Source organism: Hyaena hyaena, unplaced genomic scaffold (assembly GCF_003009895.1).
Source record: "Hyaena hyaena isolate Hyena2069 unplaced genomic scaffold, ASM300989v1 scaffold_331, whole genome shotgun sequence".
NCBI lineage: Eukaryota > Metazoa > Chordata > Mammalia > Carnivora > Hyaenidae > Hyaena > Hyaena hyaena.
In genome coordinates, this window is record NW_024080965.1 from 900,091 (window position 1) to 921,095 (window position 21,005).

Sequence of the window (21,005 nt, forward strand, 5' to 3'; positions counted from 1 at the left end):
ACACCCACACCTCTAGCAGAGAAAATACACATGTACCCGCATTCAGACTAAGTGTGTTGGGACCCTGTGTACCCGACTAGAAATCCTCATCAACCCATCAGGAGACCTACCGTCCATTCAACTCACGCTTGCCAGATAACGCTTGCTAACATCCCAAGTAGGCGGGACGTCCAAGCGATGGCAGAGACTCATTCTGAGACCACACAAGCCCTTCAGCTGGACACCCTCTGAAGAGCAAGCCACCAGCTCCCTGTTTGACAAGACTGACTCCTTCTGAGAGCCTCCTGGAATACCAGCACCCCTTAGACGGATTCCCAGGACATGGATGCTACGCTCAGCTAGATACCACCCACTCTTCCCAAAGTTCACACAACAGAGCCACACAGAGGCCCTCAACACACAGTTGCCAACTTTTCTTGGTATGGCACATATGGGAGACACCACCTTGCCCTCTAGAATAAGAATGGAAAGTGACAAGATAAGGGACAGGATCAGGGTCTCCTCCCTGACCATCCCCAAGACCTGTCAAGCCACATGCTGCCTCCAGGGCTCCTGGTTTCCAGACGCTTCCTCCACCAGCCCAGCAAAGACCCTGGCGCCAAGAGGGAGCATCAGGGCTGGGGACGCTTGTTCCCAATTGCTCAAGCTCCGGGGCCACCATTGCTCTCCCTTCCTGCCCTCCTTCCTTCTCCTGCAGTCCTCTGAGCCCTTCCTCCCTGATTTTGTGACCTTACTGCGTCAACAAGGTGGGGATAGTCCCCCCTCCAGCTTGCTGCCCTACCCTACAGCCTTTCTGCTGCTCCTGCCGGCTTTTTCCGTTCCTGAATGGCTGCAGAGTGAGCTCACTGCAGAGAAGTTCAGGCAGGGCTGAAGGCAGGCAGCAGAGGAAGTCCCGAGCAAACCGGCCAGAGGCTCCCAGGTGGTTGCGGGGGAGGGGGTGTGCTCTAATCTGGAACACCTAGGAAGTGAGAACCTCCCTCCCTTCCTCTTGGCTTCCCTCCCACTCTCCCTTCTGCGGGGACCAGGCTGCAGCAGCCACACTGCAGCGGCTTCGCAGCCGCTGCCAGCCCACTTATGGTGTGCTGCATGGTGCAGGTGGCCATGAGCCTCAGCTTGACCTCCATGCCACTTCCTCTCCTCTGCCACGTCTCCCCTTCCTGACTGGCCTCCCCTTCTCTCCTTTACCACCTTCTGAGCATCCTGAGCCCCCCACCCCCTTAGCTTGGTCTACCAGCTGTCCAGAGCTAAGGGTCCCTCCTACCACCTCCAAGCACTACTAGAGGCCTTTGGCTGAGCTGCAACCCAATTTTCAAGCTTCTGGAGCTCCCTGCTTTCTACTCTCGCCATTCACTCCGTTCTCATCAGGCCGAGCCAGCTCAGAGGCCTCTCCCTTTCACCCCTCAGCCTCCCCATCTCCTTCCTTCCTCACTCCAGTCTTCCTTCTGACTTCTGTCTTCCTCTCCCATGCCTGCCTCACCCTCTCCTGCCTTCATGGTAGACGGTGGACTCTCCCCTCCACCTCCCTCCCTCCCTGGACAAAGGGGCTCAGGAAATATCACCTGCACCCCTGCACCTGCCCGGCTGCCCCTCTGGTCTGAAGCAGAGAAGAGAAGTTGTGTCCAGTTACACAGCCCTGGGGCTGCAGACGTGGGCCCATGGGCTGAATCAGGCCAGAAGCGGTGTTTTCTTTGCCCAGCACAGAGGTTTTACATCCCGAATATTCCTGCTTCTAGGCTGGGCCTGCACACTCCAGGCCTTTTTTTTGTCCAGCTCTCACCAGCTCCATCCCATCTCCTGCAGCCCTACCCTCCTCCCTCCACATCCCTACAGTAAACCTGACCTCTCTAGAATGTCAGCAACTCTCGTTTTCTCTCACTCTTATGTGAAAAACACAAAGTATCTTCTTATCGTATGTATTATCTCTCAAAAACCAAAAGAAAGAGTCCAGTGTTGGGGCTCTTTGTGTGGTTGCTAAGGATGAGCTCCAAGAGGAACGTGGCTCCACAGCCCCTCCCCTCTCCGTACTTCCCTTCCACATACCTTCTTCTCCCACCCAGGAGTTCCCATGAGGAACCACCCAAGGCCTTGCCCCTTCTCCTCCTGTGCTAGGTCACTCTCCTTTTGTTTCCCACTCCCAGCAGCTCCCCTAGGCCCAGCCGTCTCTGGAACCCCCCCAGGCATCTGCCTGTGCCTTCATGTCCTGCCTGGTCTCCAAGCTGTCTCCAGCTCCCAGTTATGTGGTTCTCACACACAGCCTCTCCATTCTTATTCTTGACCAGGGTTACTAGGGAAAGATTGGGAAGCTGGGCCCAGGGCCTGGCCCTTGGGAGAGCTCTGCCAATGACCATGCCCCAGTGCTGCCACCACGCCTCCTGCTGGAGGGACCTGTGCTCCTTGGTGGGTCTCTGTGCCACAACTCTACACGAAGGACAACCACTGGGAAGAGCATCTTTTCGGCTGCTGAGGCAGTTGGTCCCTAACTAGTCCTGCCACCTGGGCTGGGAGTCAAGTATCTAAGTAAAGACGGACAGCTGACCACCCAGCTTTCCAGGACAAAGGTGACAACCACTGTAGCCAAGCCCCTCTTTTAGGGGGCTAACTGGACCGTGGAGTGTTACAGTGCAAGTGAGGATTGAAGGAAAATTTGACCTGAGTTTGCCCAAATTATAAAATAAAGAATCTTCAGCTGAGCCCTGTTATCATCCAATGGCCCCATGACTGCATCACTGGTTAAACTGCCAGGCCGAGGACAAGGTATCCAGCCTCTGTCTGTGACCGCAGGTCACATCCTGTGGGCCTTCCTCCCTTTCCTCTTGGCCTCCTAGCCCTTTTACCAAAGAGCAGACACAGGATGGCGCACACTTACACGTACAAATCCACATGCACTGAAGATGATGTCAACCTCTGTTGACATCCCAGAAACCATTGGGAATATGTTCAAGTTGCACCTTGATAGCACCAAAACAACAGGCTCAACAGGAGGAAGACATTCAACCCCATGGTTTCCTGGTAGATAGATCAGCCCAACGTGATTTAATTTCCCATCTGTTTCACTCGTTATTTGGGCATTGTTGTGAGATACTGTTTCCCATGCCTCGGATCTGTCATGGGCCCTTCTCTCTTTTCTAGATTCACCCACATGGCTGGTGAGCTGCTCTGGCCAAAGCTGTACCTGTAACTGCTTCCTCTGCAAGGGTCTGAACTCTGGACACCTGGCTTGGGGAGTGGGGGGAAAACAGCAGGGATTCAGAGAAGTGGTGGCCCAGGTTAGAACACTTGAGTGCACTCTTTTAAAGAACCAGAAGTAAAAATGAAATACAGATACATCGTTTCCTTTTACTGTGAGACCTCCAGCTCCAGGTAAAAACAATGGGGGACTAAGGATAAACCTGAAATTAAGAGGGAAGTTGCAAAGCAGCTAGAGCTGGAGATCTCCAAAGCCAGGAGCATAGAGTGGAGCCCTTGGCTCGTGGTATTCCTTTATCAGTCCTGCTAACAAGACTGGGAAGCAGAACCCCTATCCCATTTGGGCTCACACCAAGCCCTTCTTCAGGGTGCAGCCTCTTGGTGGTGGCAGTGGGGGGTGGGGAGTGGTGATTCATCTTCTGCACCAGTTACTACCATTGCCACTCCTTCTCTGGAAGCTGCCATGTTCTAGTCTACAAGCACATACCATCACATATACAACCACACTATCTCCCGTGCACCAGAATAAGCCCGACTGTTCCCTCCCAAACCAACTTCCAACGGTGCCTCTCCGTCCCTGGATCTACTCTACACACGAATTCACCCATTCTGCCAATACACACACAAAGCCACTGCTCTCCCCTGCCCCAGCCCACTCCCTCCCCAACCTTCCCTTCTCCAGGCACCCTGTTTCCCTTCTCCAGGGGCTGCTCCTGCCTGGCCCCATCTCCACTGGCTAATTCCCCCTGTGGCCCCTGTATTGAACTGTTGTGTTGTCCATTTCCCTGTGACAAGGGCTCTGGTTACAGAGTTATTGATTGGTTTTCATGCAGACAGATGGGCCCTTCCCGAGCTCCCATCGAAATCCCCGGCTCTATGGGCTGATTGTTGCCTCTCGGGGTGTAGGATTGCACTGGAGACCACCCTCTACGCAACCTCCTTTGCCCAGGCTGTGGACGGTAATAAATGGAGGCAGCCTGAGCGATAATAAAAGCAATTGAGTAGGTTACCTGTGCAGACACAAGATTTATGCCTCTTCATATTTGATGTGATTGTTTTATTGAGTTCTCAAAATAGTTGGGACACTATTTATTTAGTTAGTTAGGAGTTTCCCTCTCTTTTCTTCCTTGCATCACCTTCCAAAACCTACCTGAGGTTTTCATTAGGGACAAGCCCTCCTGTCTTCCTCGTTCTCCAGAGTTGCCAGAGGAGGCCAGAACTCAGGGCAGTTAGCCGCTGCTCTCACTTAAAGCCATCTGGTGGCTCAAGTGCCCACTCTGAGCCAGCCAACAAGAGAAACAGTCAGACCGATACAACCACTGGCCAAGAAGTCTAACAAAACTAAGGGAACAAAAACGACCCTTCAGGAGGACAACTCTAGCTCATTCTAAGAAACAGAACTCAAGAAACAGAAATGAACAGTCGCGCCTATTTCACACATTCGTCTAATAATGGGGGACCTCAGCCGCAGGAGAGCCCTCCTGGGGAATGACAGGTGAGCAAGGCTACTCGGGCAGAAACTGGCATATTTGTTTGCTATTTGGGGCCCCAATGCTGGTAGGGCCCCAGGCCACAGAAGGCAAGTTCTCTGTCTTATTTCTCCCATTCCTCTGAGGAGAGACGTCTTCCTCTTAGCCCACCAACTTGCCTTAGCTCTTTGGTGGAAGACCACCAGCCCTGACCACGAAACAGCTCCACAACTATGGAGATGTGGCAGGCGAAGCTGCCCTTCTGGCCAAACCAGATCTAAGAGGCAAATGTGCAACGTGGCAGAACCTGAGTTTCAGAGAAAGAGACGCAGATTCTGGCCCTGACCATGTCTATATGTCTTCAGCATTCCCTTAGCTAGGATGAGTGGCCCCTAGCTTATTTGGACTGGTCTTCGAAGGAACAACTGGCCCACTACTGCCACCCCACTGCCAGACTTTCTATGAGGCCTGTGAATGACACAGGATGGAATTCTTGAACAACACCAGGACTGCAGCCTTGAAGCCAGGGTTGCCACTGCTAAGTGAACATGCTCACTTAGAGCCAAACAGGCTGAGAGAGAGAGCGTGGGTAGCAGGGCATCAGTGAGAAACTGACTCCATAAAAGTCCACTCCAAAGATCTAGGGGCAGGGAAGGCCCTGATCCCAAGAGTGGAGGGCAGGCTGAAAAAGTTAGGAGAGCAACGGCCTTTTTATCAACTTGTTCCAAGGGATGCTCAGGAACCCTAGACTCTACCTGGAGTTTGCACTTGTTCTTTCAAAGGAGCAGCATTCTCTGCCCAGAGCAACAGCCAAACCAGAAGACATTGGCACATAATCAGGAGAATCCTTCCTGCCTAGTCAATTGCTCAGCAATATAACGGGGTGATTTTTTCCTCTTTCAGTAGCACAGATCCCCCTCCATCACTTCCCCCCATCTATAGGCCATTTCCCACACCAGGCTTCCATCTCAAGTCACCTGCTTATAAACATCCCCCTCCCCATACACACACACACAGTGTACGAGCTGAAGAGCTGGCAACTCCATGCTTGGCGATCAGTAACTCAATACCGAGAATGAGTTGCATAAATTCCACGTGCTAAGCAATCCAGTCAACCCTCTGGATATTTGACAGTGGTCTCCAGGGGCAGGAGTGGCTTTGGGAGGCCTCCCTGACCTTCTCCATTGACTCAGAGAGGTATTTCTCTGAGGATCTGCCAGTGGAGTATATGGATTGGGTGTCCAAGCCTTTATCGCGACAGGATCAGAGAAAGCCAAGACCAGTTTTACAGCATGAAAAGCAATTTAGTTTATAACCATAACAGCATATTTCAAGTGCAGCGACAGCATCTGTTTTGGGGAGGAAAAGATGAAAAACCTCACAATTTGGCTCAGGTGGGGGAGCATGTGTGGACTTCCTTTCTTGCCAACCACCGACACATGCACACTCTTATAATGGTTACACGTACCTAAGACAAGTGGTCACGTCCCCAACAGTAAGGCTCTAAACTCAAGAGCAACCCCGTTCCCCAGTGCGCCAGACTCTCTGCACGGAGGAAAATCTCCAGGCTCTTCCTACAGAGGATGAGAATTCACAAAGTTCCTGACATCACCAACCCTGGCAGAAACAAAACATCCAGCCTTTATCGGCTGCAGGGCAGACCGACAACTCTCAGATAAACCTTCCCTTCTTTAGAGCAAAGTGCCTACAGGGATGAAGCTAAGGGCATGGGGGCCCAGATGCATCCCTCCAGCCCCAACTCAGCAGCACATCCAGAAGCCCTCAGAATCCGTTCCCAAATGTGAACTATGGTAGGACTTTGTTCCCCAATAAAATCCAGAATACCCTGACTGCTCCTTGTTGACAAAGCAAGCGGGGACGCCTAACCGCAGGCCCAGGGCTGGCTGCCCGTGGCTTCCCCGTTCCTCTACTCCTCCCACTCTCTCTCCATCTCCAGCAACACCTGTCCACAGATGGCTATTTCTACACGCCCAAGGAAGCCTCTGTGCCATTAGGCGGTGGGGCTCCACGTGGAGCAGATTCAACCGTGGTCAGCGCTGTCAAGCTGAGGCTGCTTTTTCCCCACTCTCAACCCACTCTCAACCCCACTCCTCTAACTCCCCCCAATTCTGGGGAGCACACCCCAAGGCTTCTGAGCTTGATCCTGAAGTCACCTGTCCCTGTCTTCTGTGGCTTTTCAGGATGAGGGCATTCCCAAACTCTTGCATGAGCCAGCTTTCCAAAACATCTCAGCCAGAGAGGATATACATTGGGGGAGAGGAGGAAGCGGGTGCTGGACAGGTGTAGACAAGGAAGGCTGCCGCCTGAGCTGCCTTGATCGCCGCAATCCTCTGCCCATCAAGAAAAGCAAATTGCCTTAACTGTGTATGGCTTGGGTTCCTCCAAAGGCTTGCAAATCCTATCACTGACAACAGGCATTTCTCTGGGATGTCCCCCAGAACACCAGCGCTCAGTCCCAGCAACACTGCTTCTCAGCAGGCTGCTCTCCCTAAACGATCTCAGTTCCAACTCACTCCCAGGACCAGCAGACAGCCAAGAGGCTGTCTGCAGATGGCTCAGAAAACAATGCTTTGTCCCCTGCCCTTCCCTAACCGCCAGTCCAGCCCCAGCCCCAGAGCGTCCCCAGCCTCCTCTGGCTTTTAAATGCAAAAGACACATTCCTCTCCCAAACCACCCACAGTCTTTCTTTGCTTCTTCCGAAGGTGTCTGAATGTCAAACCGCAAGGCTTTCAATACCTAGCGAGCCAGGCCCAGGGAGCTGGAGGGTTTTCGGAGGGTGTATAATTAGCTGATCAGTATTATGTTACCCTGTTCATAACTGAATAACCATTTTAATACAGATGGCACACACTGGGATAATTTCTGGGGTCGCCTCGCAGTACGTTACAGCACGAGTGTGGCAGAGGGAATCTTCTTTAGCCAAGGTACATTCTACCAGCTAATTTTACCTGCTGTTTTCAGGATGATTTGGGATAATTCCATATCATTTGCAAAATATTTAAAAAAAAAAAACCCTTAATACGTGATGCCAGTTTCAGAAAAAGGCACCATCTGAATTATTAGTTGTTCTGATAATGAGCCTGTGAAGAGTACAAAGAATAACAAGGGTAGGAAACCCTCAGCCGCCTTCTAATTTGGGAATCTGCCTTAAAATGGGGGGCAGGGGTTGCAAGGCTGGCCAAGCGGTCTGGAGCTTGCACAGGCTCTCTGTTGATGTCAGATTGCACAGCTCTGTGACGGTGAAGCCGTCCTGGGCTCTTGCATCCAACTGCTGCTTTATGTGCTGCACCCAACGCAGGCCCATCTGCACCCTGGTGGGGGTATGGGGACAGGCGCGTGTACCTGCATGCTGCCAGAGAGCATGCTAGAGGAGCTTGGGGCCTGGGAGACTGTCTTGTGCAGCTCTGTGTCCAGCTGACTCCAGCCCATGTCGTACCCATGTGCCTGAGCCTGTCATCGGGTGCAGACTTAGTCCTGGCCCTAAGAGCCCTAAAGTTGAGCCTCAGGGTCCAGAGCTCTCCCTTCCTGCCTGGTGCCCCACTCCTTGTCCAGCTTCTCTACTCCCTGCCAACTGCTGGCTGGCAGTTGGCGTGTACTCTGCGGGCCTGGATACTCATGCTTGGAGGCCGGAAATTTGCGCAGAGCTGGCTAGCAAGGCCCCGGGCTCCTGGGAGGCAAGCTTTGTGGGGGTTGGCAGGGAGGGTAGGGAGGCCAGAACAGGCGGCTGCCCCTGGGGAAGGGAGCATGCCTTTAAAAAGGGAAGTCTGTTTGGAAGCCATGAATAGACACTGGTCATTTTAAAGGCTTCGGCTGCGGGCTGTGATTGTCTCTAGATACCGAGGCACGTAATCTTGGAGTCTTAATTACCACAAACACTTGGATTCATTTCCAGGATGCCGGCGGGAGAAGCCTGGCAGGGAATACCCAGCCCTGAGCTGGATACAGCTCTGTCTGTCTGTCTGTCTGTCTGTCTCTCTGCCTCCCAAGTCCCCTCTGCCTGCCCAAAGGACTTTGGGGCTGAGAGCCTGGAGCAAAGGCAGAGGCTGGAGAGAGATCGGAGACCGAGGCTGTAAGCGGGGAGGCACACGCTGGGAGGCAGGAGCTGGGAGCTGGATTCCTGCCCTGTAGCCCGGGGCTGGGCGGGGGGTGGGTGGCTTGCTCACCTGTTGATGGAAGAGACGCTGGGCACCGTGTCGTTGTCGCAGATGCCCTCAGCCAGGAGCCGGTCTCGGATCTCCCAGGCAAACATAGTTGGGTTCTGTCGCTTGTATTCGGCAATCTTGTCCACCACTTTGGGCGTCGCCACTTTGGGCTTGGAGCCTCCGATCACTCCGGGCTTGATGCTGCCAGTCTCATAGTACCTGCGCCGGGAAGGCCGGCGGGGTCAGCGAGAAGCAGGCTATGGCAGGGGGCAGGGAGCCGTGGCAGAGCCACTCTCCCACCCGAGGCAGCAGCGGGGAGGGACAAGACTCAGCATGGCTGAGCCAGCTTCCAGAGGGCGCTTGGCCAGGGTGAGGGGTGGCTTGGAGGATGAAGGGGAGGATGAGAGGGACACTCCCTCCAGGAAGGCAGTCGTGCCCGCGCCGTGCCCGAGGCTGCTGCGAGCACACCAGCCGGACTAGATGCCCCTGGGAGTTTGAAAGCCCAGACTTTCATCTGGAAAGAACAGCACGACTCCAGGCCTCCAGGCTCACCAGGACTGAAGCACCACCTCCAGCCCTTTCCTACTGAGCACAGAGCCCCCATGAGAACCAGGACCCTCCTTTCCCCTACCCAGTTCTGACTTTTTTCTCCTCTTGGGGACCCATTTCCGCTCCCCACCCTGTTCCCCCAACCCCTCTCCTCCCCAGTCTGCATTAACTCTGCTTGAAGAGGGGTCCCTCGCTTTCTGAAGGCTGGAAATTGGCAGCCTCATCGCCAGAACCCAAAGCTGGGCGGAAGCTGTGACCCTGCTCCGCTCTGGCTCCTGGGGCTGCCACCACCACCCGAGCGCCCTCTCCAAAAGGAGCAACTCTCTAGATGCCCCCCGGTATCCGGACACCCCCTCTCTCACTGGCGTCCTTGACTTTTAGCCAAGTCCTTGGTCTGGAGACCCAGGGTGGAGGGATAAGGAGGCAAGGCGTCTCCCAGGGGTAGCTCTGAGGCCCTCACCTGCCCAGGATTTTGCTGACACAGCCGTGGCTGACCCGCAGCTGCCGGGATATGTCGCAGGGCCGCACACCCTGGTGGGCCAGCTCCACGATGCGCTGCCTCACCACGTCGGGCAGGGGCCGTCCGTTCACAAACACCCCCCCGAGCTGGTTCACACCCCCGTGCCCTGCTGGGGAGAGACAAGAAAAAAACACAACACCCCACACACAGCAGGGACCGGCCATTAGTCAGGGTCCGTGGCCCAGGACGTGCCAAGGGAGCAGGCAGGGCGGAGGGGCATGATCCCGGACTCGTGGAAGAACAGTGGTGCTCCCAACACAACGCGGCGGTTGGACTGGGGATTGAAGCCCACGGGGTGTTAGAGACGCAGGAGCGCGACGCTGGGCAGAGGGCTGGGAAGAATGAGGCTCTAAGGCCAGTACTTCGCAAGGGAGAAAGTGAGGGAAGGAATGGAAAAGCAGGGTGACAGAAAAGAGGGAAGAGGGGGAATTGATGCCTGATGCTGGCAGGAAAGAATGTAGGAGAGGAAAGGAAGGGCCCAGCAGAGAACAGAAGCAGCGCAAAGCGAGATCCCGCCTGAGCCGCAAGCAAGGGGGAGTCGTTGGTGTGTGCCAGGGCTTGGAGGCGATGATTTGGGGGGTCTGGGACTGGTTGACTCAGTACAAAAGGGCATTGAGCACAGAGAGGGTCTACGTCCCTGACCTCGCCCTTTCGCTCCCTACCTCTCGTATCTATTTTTAATCAGAGTTGGAGTTTCCCTACCTCTTTCCCTGTGGTTTTGTTTTTGTTTTATTTTGGATTTTGACCGGGATTTTTCCTTTCCTTTATGTTTTCTGTATTTAGATATTTGGGGGCCATATTTCCCACTCGTCTCCCTCGCGTCTAAAGTTCAAAGAAAGCCAGGTGGAGGAGGGAAGGCTGAAGGGGCAGGGGCCCGGAGCCTGCTGCGCTCAGAGACTCCGAGGCAGCGGAGAGCGGCCGTGCGCTCTGCTCCGTAGCAGCCGGAGAACGCAGGCTGCTGGGGCTTGTCTGCCTGTCGCCTTGCGCCAGGTTTGGGACCCATTGCTTCGCCTAGGTAACATGGTACAGGTCGCCCAGACAGGCTGAGGGTTCACAGGGCACACCGTGCTGCCGGCCGGAGCCAGCTCCCGTTCTTCTGATCCCTTAGACCTCGGCAGCCTCCCAAGACACCGCGAAGCAAGGGCGTTTGGTCTCCCAGCCAGGACAAGGGCGCTGGGTCTCCAATCCTACTCCAGTGCAGCCCCCCAACCTCAGAGCTCAAGTGGTCACCGGATGCCAGGCCTGAGGACGCTGCCCGGCGCCCCATTCTCCCTGGCCTATAGCAGTCTAGAAATCCTGCACCCAGAGCGATCAACCCGCAGCCGCAGTTCCTGAGCAATCCAAGCGCAGAGTTCTAGCGGCCAGCCTGACCCAGCCAGCAGCCTACAGCCCCTGGCCTGCTAGCCCCAGGCGACTTTCGGAGAAAGCGGGGACATCTGCGCTCCGCTCATTTCTTTCTCGTCCCCTTCTGGGGGTACTGGGAGCAAGGGCCGGTGAAACCCCTGGGGAGAGGCTTCTGATCTGGAGGCTGGGCGAGGCCAGAACCTCTTATTTTTGCCCCTCATCCCCGCTACTCTCCCTACCTCTAGCCCCACTCCTCACCCCTCCCCTCCCTCCAAACCTCGACCATCAATAATTTAGGCCCCGGGAGAACTCGCGTTACCGGTATGAAAAGGCGGCAGCTGCGGGCAGATTAAAGATGAATAATTCAGCCTCCCCGGGCTCCGGGCCCGGCCCCTCGTCCCCAATCTAAGGGTAGGGGATGGGAAGGGGGCACGGCGGGAGTCCAGGCAGGGGGGCCGGGAGCCGCCGCTGAGTCCGGCCTGGAATGCGCCACTGCCGCCGGCGCGGACTCGGGCTCCGGCTGCTTGCCGCCCGCCGGCCCGCTTGCTCGCTCGCGCCGCGGTCTCTCCCTTCCTCCGACCACCTTCAGCTCGCCTCGCTCCCATTTGGGTTTCAAAGTGACACCCAGTGGGCGGCTGGGACTCGGCAGATCCCCCCACGGAATCAGCCAGAGAGAAGAGTGAGAGCAGAGGCGGCGGGGCAGGGAGGCCGGCGGGCTGGGCGAAGACGGCGTGTCGACCCGGTTCCGCTCGCTCCGAAAAGGAGACGGGATTTCTGGCCCGGCTCGCGGAGATCCGCGGCGGCCCGAGGGCCCTGACTTGGATTACCTGTGCTTAGAAATTATTTAGGAAAATATATTTTATCCCAGGAGTATCTTTTAATATTAGCTCCTCCTGTAATGCTAATTATATGCTTATAGAAAAACACAACTCTTCCTCCTCGGCTCTCTTGTCCAGAGCACGGATCCAAACCGGGTCTAAAAAAGTTTCCTTGTGAAAAGTTACAAATCATCCTTAATTATTAATCTACAGAGGAGGAGAAGTTTTCTATTTAGAATCTATTTATCTGGGGGAGAAAAAAAGAGCCTGCAAGAAAAAAAAATCTCCGAGTTTTTCTCTAAGCTAAAGATATATGACATGAATTAGATAAATTCAAATTTCATTAAAATATTCCCTTTTTCTGTTTTTTTTTTCATTTTTCTCTATTTCTCTTTCTTCTGCAACATCCTGTTTTCTTTCTTTTATTTCCTTCCCCCTGTTTTTTTTAATTTCTCTTTCCTTTCTCCCCAGCTTTGGCATTTGCCTTTCTTTTGTTCTTTCCCCCTCATTTTTTCCCTCTTTGACTACCCACTGGTCAGGTAACCGGCTGGACCATTTTTTACCGGGGAGTGGGAGGCCGGCAAGGAGCATCCAGAACGGCAAGCAGAGCTGGGCTCTGCCCAGGGGCCGCCTGGCAGGCTCCTCCACTCCATCCCTTGCTGACTTCAGTTTCTCCGTGGAAACCCTCTTTGTTTTTAGCGCATCTCCCATGGAGAGGCGGAGAAAGATGACCATCACATCCTGCCAATCTCAGACTCCCAACTCAAGGAGAAGAGGAGAGAAAGGAGAAGGGAAGGAGGTAGGAAAGAACAGAAGAGGAAGGAAGTATTATGAACCAGCTCACCAAGAAGCCCTGGCTGGGCTGGCAGGGCCTGGAGGTGCTGGGGGCTGAGGGTCAGGTGGGGGTACCCCACCCCCACGCTCTTCTGACTGATTGTCCTGACACTGAAGCTGCCCACGCTATGACTCTCCTCCTGGACAGTCACACTAAGTTTGAGAAAGGTAGAGACGAATGGAGGGAGGAGGAGGGAGGGAGAGAGAGAGAGCGAGAGAGAGAGAGAGAGAGAGAGAGAGCGAGAGAGAGCGAGAGAGAACAACACAACACAAACCCCTCAAAACTGCCTGCCAATTAGTTTCCCAGCCCAGGGCAAGAGGGTGACCGGGGAATAGGAAGGCTGGAGCCAGAGCCAGCGGCTGTGGATAGATGACCTAAGAAGAAGCAGGTGGAAGGAAGGCAGGCTGGTGATGGGCACCAGGGAAGGTAAGAAGGCAGGTAGAGGGCGAGGTATGGGGGCCTAAGGCAAAAGACAGAAACTGGAGGCTTTGAAAACACTGGAAAATGAGGGGAAGAGGAAGAACGAAAGGAGGGGGGGGGCCTACAGAGGCCAGAGTGGTCTCCAAGATGGGACCTGAGCGCAGGGGGTCCGGGCCACGCGGAGCGGGGCGGGACGGGGGTCGGACGGGGAGCCCCGAGCCGGGACAGGAGCCGGGCGCCGGTACTCACGGTGCATCGCGGAGAAGGGGTCTGCTTTGCAGTGCATATCCATGGGGAGGCAGAGGAGCGGGAGCAGCGCGGCCACCGCCGCCGTGTCGCCTCTCAAACTCAACTTCAGGACTTGAGGAGAAAAGGGAGGGATGTTGGGGAGGGGGGAGGTGAGCGGGCGCCTGGCAGCGGCGGGGCGGGCGGGGGGCGCCGCGCTGCGCTCCCCGCGGGGACGCTTCCCGGGCGGGTCGGAGCTTGCAACCGCAGCGACCGCAACTTCCCACCGTCGGGGCTCGGGGCCGGGAGGTCAGCAGAGCGGCCCCGGGGCGGCGGGCCGGGCCGGGGGGACCTGGGGGCGCATAGCGCGCGCGGCAGCCGAGGCCAAGGCTGAGGCTGGGCGGGGGAGGCGGCTCGCTCAACTCCCCTGGAACCCGGTCATCCGAGAGGCGGCGGGCGGAGAGGGCGCGGAGCGGGGGGCGGCCCGAGGGCGCCGGGCGGGGAGCCGGGCCGCTCCAAGTGCCGGTGAGTTGGCGAAGTTGGCGGAGAAGTAGCAATCCTCGGGATGTCCGAGCGGGCGCCTCGGAGAGGGGAGAGCGCGAGCCGGGCCCCCGCCCGCGGAAAAGGCTGGCGCGCGCCGCCGCGGCCGCAGGGCCGGGAGGGAGGGAGGGAGCCGAGCAGCGCCGGCGGCACCGGGCTGGCCCCAGGTGGGTTGCGGCTGCGAGAAGACTCGGCCGGAGACTGGAGCCTCGGCTCCCGGTGTGTGTCTCTCTAAAAGCTGCAAAGCCCCCTCCAGACCCCCTCCCCCTCCCCGCGCTGGGAGATGGATGACTTGTCAGACAAAGGCAATAGATTCCACCACTCTGTGATTCGCCAGCGCCGGAGCCCCGAGCTTCGGCGAGGAGGGCCCCGCGCCTGTCACTCCGGTGCCGGCGAGGGGAGGGTAGGGGAGGGGGAAACGGGAGGGAGGGAGGGAGCGGCAGGCGAAGGAAGGGAGAGGGGAGGGGAGCGGGCCAGGGGGAGGGGAAAGGGGAGCCCGGGATTAAAACTACACTGAGAAACGAAACTCGCTGATAAGATAAACGTTAGATAAGAATAAAGAGCGGCCGGTCTAATGAATATTCAGGCAACGACAGAGTGCGGCGGGGCGCGCCGCTCTCTCTCGGAAGCCAGGCTCGCAGTCCCAACTCACCCAGCCCTGCCTGCCACCGGCCGGTGCCCGCCTGGGCCACGCGGCCCCGAGCCCGGTCCGCATCTCTAGTCTGAACCCCCCTCCTCTCAGCTCTGAGTTCCCTTCCGTTCCTTCCCGATTCTTCCTTCCTCTCTCTGGTCCTTCCCTTTCGCCTTTCCCTCCCGAGGTACCTCCCCACCCACGCACCCCCCGATCTCATTCCGGGGCAAAGTGCCCGGCAGTTTGTCCTCTCTCATCCCACGCGCGGCTGCGCGGAGGGCTCCCCTCGTCCCCTTGCGCATCAGGGTCTGGGCAGCCCAGAACGCTGGGTTTAGGATGGAGCTGGAGACCTCCAGCGAGGACCCACCTGCCTCAGTGGGGCCCAGCCGACGGCGGGAGAGCCCCGGGACTTGGCTTCTGGACCCTCGGGTGGCCTGGGAGGAGGGCTTGGGGAGGGAGACAGTGCAGAGCGACTGGTCGCTGGCGGCAGAGGACGCGGGAGGCGAGGCTCGCTCTCCCCGGCTGGGGAGAAGAGGCTGCGGCGAACGAGGCTGAGCGCCGCCCGCTGCCAGCTTGGCGGCTCCCGGGCTGGCGCAGGAGGCGCAGCGCGCGCGGCCCCGGCCCCACTCGGGCCCGAGCCTCCGGCCGGGCCTCCGCCAGCCCGCGTCCGCGCTCGCTCGGCCCGCTGGTACGCACCAGGCAGGAGAAGCCCTTTGTCTCCTAACTGGTTAAGTACAGAATATCCGGGAGATCTTTATGAAATATTTTCCCTCGTCTCATAAATCATCTTGGCACTTCAGCTGATGTTTTAACTCTCTCTCCCTCCTTCGCTCCCTCCCCACGCTTCCCCGGGTCTGCGAAAGGGCGGCTCAGGGAAGCCCGCGCTCCTCTCCCGCTGCCCGGTCTTGTGGTGCCCCTGGCCCCGGACTGCAGACCCCGGCGCCCGCGAAGAGCCGCGGACTCGCGCCGCGGTCCCGCGGGCTGGAGCCCAGGCGGCAGCTGGGCTGGGTGCCCCACCTGCCCCACTCAGCCAGGAGGAGGCTCCTACTGGGCCCCTTGCACCCGGGTTTTCGAGGGCCCCTAATCCTCGGGCGGGGATCCAGCCGGGCGCAGTCCCACAGGATTCTGAGCCTCCCACTCCTTAGGAGGCTGAGTCGGCTGGAATTCTGACATTTGGCCCCCTTCCTGGATCTTCCTGAGCCTGATCCGCTTAATCCACCTGCGGAGTAACTTCTGGGAGGGGGGGAAAAATCCTCCCCACCAGCCCTCTCCCTCCCAGCCCTCACTGCCTCTTCCCTTAGTCGGCGGGGCTCGGTCCCTTCGGCCGGAGGTTGAAGGCGCAGAGTCCAGCCCCGAAGGTCAGTCTCTTCCTCTCGAGACCTGCAGATGGCGCTCCCGGGTTTGCTTTGGCCTCAACCCCCCACGTACACGCGCTAACTTCGTGTGGGGAGGGAAAAAAGGAAAACAGAGTTCGGGCAGCCTAAAAGGAAGGGTTCCCAGGACTGGGAGCAAGGGGCTCTCAGGTGGTATTACCTGGGACAGCCTCGGGTTTCCTTCGGGAAGGTAATTAACCAAGAACTGGGGTGTAGGCAGAGGCACAGAGGAAGGATCCTCACTGAGAGGAGCTCAGAACTAAGGAAGCCTTTTACCCCAGGTCTCCTTACGTAGGTTCAGGAAGTTAAGTCCAGGGGAGTCTGAACTATTGCAGGAATAAGACTGTGGCCAGAACCCCCCACACACAACACAAAGACTCACAAACTTTTCTAGAACCAGCTAGACATATCCGTATGTTACACATACTCTGAAGAAGTGTGGATGCAGACAGCAGGCATTTTCATGTATTGGACAAGAGGGATTTTTACATTTTGTGAAAAGAGACTGAAGAGGACTTAATGCACAACGTGTGCAGGAAGTTACACTCACACACCTATCTTTCCCATATGCCCCCTGAGGGGTGAAGACCCTTCCATTATAGTCCAGTTCCCACGTAGCCTCTGAGACTCCAGAACCACTCCCACCCCACCCACCCCCAATCCCTGGGGCCCTTTCCCCGGCACTGCACTAGCTGGACACTCACCATCCTACCAAGCCAGCCCCTGGTGGCTTCTTCCTCAGCTCCAGCCCATTCCTGGGTCTAGAAAGTTAAAGAGCAATGATCCCTGATGATTAGAAACCCGTTCAGCCACGACTCTGCCTCCTTCTATTGCTCCAGGGCTGGCCTACAGATTTCTCTCCACGCACTGGCCTCTCCCTCTGCCGCTCCCTTTCCTGTTCTTCCCTTTCTTCATCTACAGAGTCTAGTAGAGGAGAAAAAAGCAAGAAAGAGAAAAAGGGAAGAAGAAGAAAGTAAAGGAAAGAGGAAAAGAAAGAGAAAAAAAGAAAACAACCCAACCCCAAACACAACCCAGGCTCCGACCTGTCAGGGTTGGTTGCTTTTCCCGTCTGCCTCTAAATGAACCTTTTCTCTCTGGTGTTTTCAAAGCGGCCCTTCCACCCCCCAACCTAGGGGCATTTACACTTCAAACAAGGCGCCCGCCTCCCTGCGGAAATTTAAAGGCAAATAAACTTTTGGGGAGTTGCTCTGATACCCATCTCGGGATTTGCTTCATTAGCCGCCTCTGTGCATCTGATCTGCCCAATAAATCTTCCTTGTGGATCTCCGTTTCTTCGCCTTCTCCGCTCCCTTCCCTGCCTGGCTCTCCAGGCGCCCCAGCCCTTGCCTCCTTCCTGACTGCAGAGCTGCAGCTGGCGGGGTCTGCTCTGCCCGGGGAGTAGGGGTGGGAGAGCGGAGTCCACGTCGAGTTCTTCCCCCACCCCCACTCCCCACCCTGCACCCCAAGTGCACACACCCACAGGCTTCCCAAGCCAAGCTAAGCACGACTAACACTCCGAACCACAAAATGCGTTTCTGGGTGGATTGTGCACGGAGTGAAGAGCTCATGTACACCCCGTCTGCTGCTCCCACTTGAACCCCCTCTCTTCTTCACCCTTCGGCTCCTTTTCTGGTTTCCCGTTCCCCGGCCGAGCGCTTTCTGTCCGGGTGTGGATAGGCAGAGGCGTGGCTGCCTCTCCTCTGCAGGCAGGGCCCTGACCCAGAGCCCAGCCCCCCCCCCCCCCCCCCCCCCCGACCTGGAGCAGTTTGGAAAGGCGGCTGGGCCCTGGGGGCCTGTGGGCAGCGGGGGAGCTTCCAGCCGCGCTCCTCCCCCTCGGCCTGGGCTCGCCTGCCTCCATCCACCCCTTCCACCTCCTGGGGAGCGGCAAAGGGAGCCGGGGCCGGGCCTCTGAGGGAGGGGATTAGAAATTCCGAAATTAAATGTATCTCCCTAGGAAATGCTCCCCACAGCGCGGACCAAATTAAACGCATTAAAGTTCAGGGGGAAAAAAGCTGTTTAGAACCAAGGGGGGAAAACTAGTCCGAAGGGAGGAGAAGCAGAAACGGAGAGGCGGGAAGAAAGGAAGGTAGAGCAGAGCAGCAGCTTCGTAGCCGAGCTCCTTTTCTGAATCGGTCCCAGTTTGGGAAGTCCCACCGCTACCACCACACACAAAAAAGGAAAAAGCAAAGAGGAAAAAAGTTCGCTGACAATCCAAGTGCGGGCCGGCCGCGGCCCACTCGCCCTCCGGGCCCCGGCGCACCCCGGGGCGCCAACTCTCCGCGACCAGATCCCAGGCAGCCGGCGCGCGCACCCGGCCCCCTCTGCAGCTCCGCGGGACCCGCTCCCGCCCGGCCCTCTCCCTTCCTCCTCCCCATTCTCTCCCCGCCCCTCCCCCTTCCTAGCCCTCTGGTCACGTTGGAGGATGGCTTTTTTTTTTTTTTTTTTTTTGGAAGAGCTTCTGGTACAATATGGAGCACCATGGGCTGCAATTTCACACTCCACAGCACATTCCCCCTAAAGCTACTTTCTTTCTTTTTTTTTCATCTAAGACCCCCTAATTTCTGCTTCCTCGCTCCCTCCCTAGCTCCCTCCCTCCCTCCCTCCTGCTCTCACTCTTCTTTTCCCGCTTTTGTTCCCAATATTTGGGCTCCCCGCGTGCAGCCCGGGGTGGGGGGGGGCGCCTCCCGGCTGGCCCCGCCCGCCCGGTCTGTTGGTCCTGTGGAGGCCGCGCGCACGTGCTGCGCCTTTATCCTCGCCGGCCCCTCCCCCTTTAACCGGGCCGCTCCTCGCCAGAGGTCCCAGCGACCTGCCCGGCCCTTCGCAGCCCCTTTGAGGGGAAACGACAATGCAAGCCACTTGGCCACCAAAGCGGCCTCTTAGCGGCACGGGCCTGCCAGGTGGCTGCCGCCGGTGGGCCACCCGACTGGGGAGCTGAAAAAATAGTCAAACAGGAGAAACTGGGCCAGTAGGTCTACAGGGTAGGAGCGCAGGGCCCTGTGTCACAGAAAACAAGGGGGGAGCGTGGGGGGCAAGAGGCTCACAGAGGCCGTGGTACTACTCCCAGTTCAGACCTGCACGGAGCCTGTCCCTCACGCCCCCAGACGCGCACAGACCTCTGCACAGCTAATGGGACCACTGACCCCAAAGCCCATGAGGAGGAGCGGCAGCCACCACGTTCACAAGTGCCTTTGCCTCTTTGAGCCTCAGTTTTCTCACCTGTAAAATAGGGATGCTTACCTGTCTTGCCTACTAGGTGGAGCTAGCCAATAGGAAAGCACTTTGCAAACCAAACATTTACGCGGTAGATTAAGGAATAGGTGCCCACCTTCTCGAACACTTATCCCTCCACAAAGAGGGAAGGGGGGATCTGGGCTGGTTAGGCAGGGCAGGGGGTGGTGCTTTCCATCCAACTTCCATCCTATAAAAGGTAACAAGAGGATTCCTTCCTGCCTCCCTTCCCGTGTTCTTTCCATTCAGGATTCCCCCCCCCTTCCATTGACTATACCACACCCTGTCCACGTTTATCACCTTGCTCTCTTTCCTGCCACTCCACTCCCACTTTTTCCTGCACCCTCGCCGCCGCCCTGCGTCAGCGCAGATGCTAGAGGGTTCGTTAAATTCTTACCGCCCGCACCCCTCCCCCCAACAGCCAGGTTAATTGTGGCCTCAGGGATGGTCCCCTTCGGGCCAGTCTGCCAGAAACTGTTGGGAGGAGGCTGGCCCGTTCTCAGAGACTTGGGAAAGGAAATCCCGTCCAGTCCGGTTCCAAACAAAGAAAGTTGGTCCTCTCTGGACCTTCAGTCAACCTGCCAAAGCCAGAGCGGAGACGAGACGGCGGGGAGAGGCCTGACGGAGGAGAGCGTGGAAGGCGGGGAGAGAGGAGGGGAAGGAAATGGACATGAAAGGGGTGCTGAGGGAACGGATAAGACACCTGTCTCTGGAAGGCCCGAAGAGGCCGATTTGGGCGAAACCGAGATCCCCATCCGGCCAACTATCTCTTCCCTTCCTCCCCAAGCCCGGGTGAGAGAGTGCGAGCGAAGGCTGTGTCGGTGGCGAAGTAATGATTAACCATCTTCGCAGCCAGGCCCTGAGCCTGCAGCCTGACCTGGCTGGGGTGGAGGGAGACAGTGCCTACGGGGCCCCGGACCGCCCCGGCGCTACCCGCCACAGCCACCGCGACGTAGGGGGCTGCGGGGAGAGGGGGCACCCGAAAGAGAGCGGAGTGCAGGGCAGGGTGGGGAAGCGCAACTGCAGATGCTGGGCAGGCCAGGGGGAGCGAAAGAGCCGCAGCCAATGCACGAGGAAAGGAAGGGGCCAAACGCAGGCGAGGGCGCGCGGCTCCGCGGCGCTGAGGTATAGTTGGAGAGGGGCGGGAGCACCCCGGCGGGCTGAGTTTTCCCGGAGTTGCGAGCAAGCACCAAATCTACTCTGCCAGATCCATCCGCGGCGCGCCCGCCCTCCCTTCCTCTTCTCGCAGCCGCGGTGTGGATGTGAGGAGCAGGCGGAGAACGCGCCAGAGCCGGGAGCGGGTAAGGCAGGGGGAGACCCGCCAACGAAACAGGGAAGCGAAGGGCAGGGCCGCCAAGGCGGCGGGCAGGCTGCTTGGCGCCGCGGAGTGGCTTGGAGACAAAGGACCGGATCGGAGGGGAGAGGGGAAAACAGGGGAGAGAGGGGCTGGCTGAGACACGGAGAGAACCAAGGCACAGGGATATCTCTGGGGACCGGCTGACGTTGGTGTATACTCCTGCCGCCTCCGCCCACCCCAGCGCAGAGCCGGGACGTCCGGGGGCTCACTCCCGCTTGGGTGCCTGGCCCTCGGGCCCGTGGCCTGGGTTTGGGGCGAAGGGTGTTGCTGTGGCCGTGGGGGCCGTGTAAGAGTGTGTGTGTGTGTGTGTGTGTGTGAGCGCGCATGAGTGTGTGTTTGTGTGTGTG

The 21,005-nt window shown here is 57.6% G+C and overlaps 1 protein-coding gene across 6 annotated transcripts in view; it reads right to left on the reverse strand.

Annotated features, from left to right (window-relative positions):
- PAX2 (paired box 2) overlaps positions 1 to 13,611 on the reverse strand; it is a 77,278-nt gene extending 63,667 nt beyond the window's left edge. For 3 of the 6 annotated variants that reach the window (XM_039249276.1, XM_039249275.1, XM_039249278.1), the window contains exons 1-3: positions 13,554 to 13,596; positions 9,828 to 9,996; positions 8,840 to 9,037 (exon numbers count right to left, since the gene is read on the reverse strand). In XM_039249276.1, coding sequence (XP_039105207.1) covers positions 8,840 to 9,037; positions 9,828 to 9,996; positions 13,554 to 13,596 — 410 coding nt within the window. Of the gene's footprint in view, positions 1 to 8,839; positions 9,038 to 9,827; positions 9,997 to 13,553 lie in introns of all 6 variants that reach the window. The other 3 variants (XM_039249280.1, XM_039249281.1, XM_039249277.1) reach the window with 2 other exon arrangements.
- Between the last annotated feature and the right edge of the window lie 7,394 nt (positions 13,612 to 21,005).